At 41.2% G+C, this 2,127-nt stretch overlaps 1 protein-coding gene across 1 annotated transcript; it reads right to left on the bottom strand.

Annotated features, from left to right (window-relative positions):
* Window positions 1–638: 638 nt before the first annotated feature.
* LOC127093969 (uncharacterized) lies at window positions 639–1,616 on the bottom strand. Its single transcript, XM_051032849.1, has one exon. The coding sequence runs from the start codon at window positions 1,614–1,616 to the stop codon at window positions 639–641; it is 978 nt and encodes a 325-aa protein (XP_050888806.1).
* Window positions 1,617–2,127: the final 511 nt, after the last annotated feature.

Raw genomic sequence — 2,127 nt, 5'->3', positions numbered from 1 at the left:
TCTCGACACTTTTCCTCCCATACCATGGGTGAAACCCTAGAAGCTTTGGTGGCTATATTCTTGAGTCGGCGTTCCTGATCTACTTCATCTTTTGCATGACGAACAGAACTGGTGAGTTCTTTAATCTGAGCCCCAAGTGTATCCTTTATCGTCTTGTTTTCTTTCGTGACTAGATGTCACCAACGCTCATTGTCTTGACATTCTTTCTGAGCTCGTCGTAGTTGACCCTTAAGAGTATCTAGACAATGGTCAGCTTGTTCTAATCCTACTTTGATTTTTTTCCTCTTATGCTCCTCTTTATTAAATTTCTCCATATGCGCCTGAAGTTGTGCATCCTTTCTCTCAAGTTCCCACTTCATGGTGATTTTCTCATTGATGGTTTGTTGGAGTTTTATCTGCAGCTCTTCATTCTCTTTTTCTAGCTTTGCCATGGTGGTCTTGAGTTCCTCCACTTCTTCAATAGGGACATGGGTGAGCTTAGGTTCAGGAAGAGGTACAGGTGCTCGAATGACGAATGACATTTTGATCATCTCCACCCTTTCCCTTACCCACTGAAAATATGGTTCTTTTGTAATCCCATTTGCTCTCCCTAAATCAGGTTTCCCTTTTCGATTTACATTCTTCCAAGCCTCTTTGATTCATTGGAACAAGCTAGGATTCTCAACCCGAGAGTCAAGTAACAAGAAAGCTTCCAAAGACCTTGCCTCTGGAGGGCCTCCCATTGGGTAGCCAAGTTGTCTGAGTGATAGAATTGGGTTAGCATTCACACATCCTTGAGTTCCAATAAATGGTATATTAGGGAAATCACCACAGCTGAATATGATGCCTATGTTAATGTATTCTTTTGAATACCAAGAAAGATCTTCAGATCGGAGTGATCCCAATCTCTGAGGCCAACTAACATCTGTCTGTTCAACCCAAGCATCTGTCTTTGGAAGATGTTCTAGAAACCACTGATATAACAAAGGAGCACAACAAGAAATCATTCCCTTCTTCTTAGTGTACCTATGGCTTATGTAATAGTAAACATCATCTAATAAACTGGGCACTGGGTTCCCAGTAAGGAAAACACAAATGGCAGCCATGTCTACGAAACCATCCATATTCGGGAACAGGACGACGCCATAGATGGCCAATGCAATGGAAGAGTAACAAGCATCCCAACTTTCTGCTTTTAATAGGGTGTGAGCTCTCTCTAAGAGAAAACTTAGTAAAAATCCTTTGGTATTCCCTTTGGTCACTAGGTTAGCCTCTACTTCTTTTTCATCCATGTGAAGCGTGCTAGCAATGATCTCAAGCGGCAAAGATTCATTTATCCCTTCAAATAGTGGCTTGTTCTTCATAAGGATCCTAACAAGACGCTCGAATTCTTCCAACGTTGGTGCTAGCTGAAAGTCTTGGAATGTGAAGCATCTTAAAGGTAGGTCATAGAATTGGGCCAAAGTGACTAAAGTTGTATGGTCCACTTGTTGATTGAGAATGCTGAGCAGATTGCCATAATTCTTCCCAAAGTTGATTCTGTTTACCGGGTGCATTTGAGAGACCAAGTCGCATACTCTCTTTAGATCGGGATCCTTGAACTTGAAAGAGTAAATGTTTCTTTTGCTTGATTCCATGTTTCTTGAATTCCTGCAACTCATGATACTCAGATTCCTTGGAAATAAAATAATATGAATGTTATGTTATGAATGATGTTATGCGTGCCACATGTAGGTTAATATACAGGTCGTGAGAGTGGGTATTCTTGGTTACTAAACAAAACCCTTTTGGGAGGATGCTAAAGGTAAAAAGTTCCCAAAGTCATCAATCACTATTTAGGAAAGCTATTGTCATGACGAAAACTCATCCGCCAATAACATCCCCAAACTGAGTCTCGTTTGGCTGAGGCCTTCGTATGGTCCCAAAGAGAAAGACTCCTAGTGGGTCCATACTACACAACTCTCGAGTCCAAGGTTATAATAAGGTGCTCAGAGTCATAGATCGAGGTTGGGAATACCACTGTAAGGTAGTAATACGCCCAAGGAATCTCATCTGATTGGGGCTTTCGTATTAACCCAATAAGTCTGGGACTTTTCAGGTAGATACTGCATAACCACCAAATATAATTGGTTAAAAAGGTCCCTAGAG

This window comes from Lathyrus oleraceus, chromosome 6 (assembly GCF_024323335.1).
Source record: "Lathyrus oleraceus cultivar Zhongwan6 chromosome 6, CAAS_Psat_ZW6_1.0, whole genome shotgun sequence".
Classification (NCBI taxonomy): domain Eukaryota; kingdom Viridiplantae; phylum Streptophyta; class Magnoliopsida; order Fabales; family Fabaceae; genus Lathyrus; species Lathyrus oleraceus.
This window is presented reverse-complemented; position numbering and strand designations above follow the sequence as displayed.

Coding starts and splice junctions, on each gene's coding strand:
- LOC127093969 (XM_051032849.1), bottom strand. CDS start 1,616: ATGGAATCAAGCAAAAGAAACATTTACTCTTTCAAGTTCAAGGATCCC.